A 2,739-nucleotide genomic window follows, 5' to 3' on the forward strand; every position below is an offset into this window, starting at 1 on the left:
AAAAAAAAGGCATTTTTTCAAATGTGTCACATGAATTTTTTTTAACTTTTGTGCCTTAATTTTATAGGCTCATTATGATGTACTTCAAATGCCAAAAGAAGTATATTCATTTTAAGTATTTTACTGAATTAGTGTTATGGGCCAACCGAGCATCAACTTAAGCTTCCTTTGGATGGGTGGTGTGTTTGTTTCTCGTAAAGTTAAAAACAACAGTAACGATGGGATTAGTTAATGTAGATGTGAGATTAGATACCGTAATAATGCAACTAAAAATAGTAATGAGGTGTGCGTTTAGATTTAAATGTTGTTGTAACAGTGATGTGAGAATAGAAAATGTTTATTAATGACATTAGATTAAAAATGATATATAATAAGATTTTTTAAATTATTTTATTTTTATAAAATTATTAATGTGAATTTGGAATTTTATTTAATAAAATAATAATATGTATTATAATAACTTTTTATAACATTTTAATTAATTATGTTATCATTTTAAATTATTTATTATATATAATAATATTTGAATTTTTCATAGTTAATTCATTTTTATAATTGAAGTATTTTTCACAATTAATATCATACTTAGATATAAAAAAGGATAAAAACTTTAGGCAAGAAAATATTTCAACTTTTGAAGAAAAAGAAGTAAATCACAGCTAAAAGTATGGTCATTATTGTCAAATTAAAAAAATTCCTTTTTTCACTACACTAAATCGGAGGTCTTTTCTCTAGGTTTGAAGTACAAAAAAGTTTCACAACTCACCTTAGAGGTAGAGGTGGAACTGGGTTTATTATCCCAACCGATACTAATTCAATTTAAATAATAAAAAAGTATTTTTAACTTAAATTTAATTATAAAATATTAATTAAAACTATTTTTAAAATATTTTTTTAATAGTTGAATAAATTTTTTGGATAGATCAAATTAAGTCAGCCTGAAAATGGGCTTGGACATGATTTTTTTCTTAGAATAGAGTCTCGACTCGACTAATAAACAACTCTAGGTAGAAAAGAAACTGAATCAAGGGGCCTTAGTTATAAAATTATTAAAATACCTCAATATATAAATTAAATTATATTTTTATAAAAATATTTTTGCTTTTTATATAAAATTATTGTAAGTAATAATCAAAACATAAATTGATTTTTTTTAATTTTTAAAAATTTATTTATTAATATTTTTTCATAAATCTAGTTACCTAACAGCAAGTACATAAATTTACAATTTTTGATAGTTAAATACACAATTTTATCATTCATCAGCAAATAATAATAATAATACATAGCAACTCAAAAACATTTGCTATAAATTGAACTCACCAACCATTCCCAGAAGATGCATGGTAATTTCCTCCCACACTCTATTCCTGCCAACCATTCGGCCAAGTCGCCAACGGTACGTCAGCAGAGCCGAGCTGCGTCCCATCAGGTGCACAATAACCAGGACCAAACACATAAGGGGTGAGACCCCATATATTGGACCCTGGTGGAGGAGGTGGGTGGCGGTAATAATAAGGTCCGCCATATGCCGTGGCTGCGGGGGGTGGGGGAGGATATGGCAGGGGCGGAGGCGGAGGCGGAGGTGGGGGCGGAGGCTGGGGCGGCGGAGGTAGCTCATAGTAACCATTTTGTGGCAGAAAATAATTAGTTTCTTGGATCAGATTCAGATCCTGACTTCCAGACGATGTCGAGTGAAGCTGATGAGGTCCCTGCACCAACATATCTTCTAAATCTAGAACTGGATAATGGACTTCCGGCGATTCGCTCTCAACTTCCAATGAAGGCTCAGGCGCGGGGGAGTGATGATAACATAGGGGATAGCCAGTTATCAGGCTCGCCGGGGTTTCCACCTTTGAACCCTCATCCTTCCCAATATTCACCACCTTAAAAGAGAAATTCAACTCTCCATTTGCTTTGCCGTCCGTAGTCCGTACCTGGTAAGTTACAAATCTAACAACTCCATTATTGGACTCTTGGATCAGATCCAGTAAAGGAACCACAACTTCCCCGATTGTTTTGTCCCCAAACATGGATCCTTCGTGGCGCAGATCAAAGTGAACAAATATTTTATCGCAATCCCGAAGCAAGTCGTCGCTAACTTCAAACCGTACCGTATGGTTCCACTCGGGATTTCCATCGCCTTCTCTGTCAGTCGGTGTCCTCTTAAGCTGTTTCCGATCCGTTTTCTTATCATCATCACCCGCAATGTAAACAAGGGCATAGACTGAGAGCTTCTGGAAGAAGTTGAATGCTTTAAGAGACTTGCAAGAAATTACTCTTAGTTCTATGAAGCCACCGGTGGATTCCATGAAATATAAAGCAAAGAAAAGAAATATTCTGATATACTTGGGACAACATTTACAAGTTATTCATCATTAAATTGCTCAAAGGGAGAGGGGGGGGGGGTTGGGCCTGAAAGTAACACTTAAATAAAGTGCCTAATAGCTGAAAATTCTTAACGCTTAAGCCAAATTCGCAAAAATACAAATTCTGAAAGGAATGCAATCGACCAGCCCAGAAAGTCTGCTGAGTGAGCTTGGATCTAGGGATGTTATTATCTTTCTTTTTCTTTTTCTATTTTTCTATTTTTCATACTTTTGAATTTTGTATTTAATCTAAGGCGTTTCGGAAAATATTTTTATGTTTTGTTTTTATTTTTTAACGCTTTTATGTGTTTTTAAACTCGAGAATAAAGTAATTATGTAGATAATTATAAATAATTATATTCAATCTAAT

General features: G+C 33.2%; 1 protein-coding gene across 1 annotated transcript; it reads right to left on the reverse strand.

Moving 5' to 3' along the window:
• Positions 1 to 1,364: 1,364 nt before the first annotated feature.
• Positions 1,365 to 2,312, reverse strand: LOC107924724 (protein SRC2 homolog). Its single transcript, XM_016855300.2, has one exon. It carries the CDS (start codon positions 2,310 to 2,312, stop codon positions 1,365 to 1,367), a length of 948 nt encoding a protein of 315 aa, XP_016710789.1.
• Between the last annotated feature and the right edge of the window lie 427 nt (positions 2,313 to 2,739).

This window comes from Gossypium hirsutum, chromosome A02 (assembly GCF_007990345.1).
Source record: "Gossypium hirsutum isolate 1008001.06 chromosome A02, Gossypium_hirsutum_v2.1, whole genome shotgun sequence".
NCBI classification, from domain to species: Eukaryota; Viridiplantae; Streptophyta; class Magnoliopsida; order Malvales; family Malvaceae; genus Gossypium; species Gossypium hirsutum.

Coding starts and splice junctions, on each gene's coding strand:
- LOC107924724 (XM_016855300.2), bottom strand. CDS start 2,312: ATGGAATCCACCGGTGGCTTCATAGAACTAAGAGTAATTTCTTGCAAG.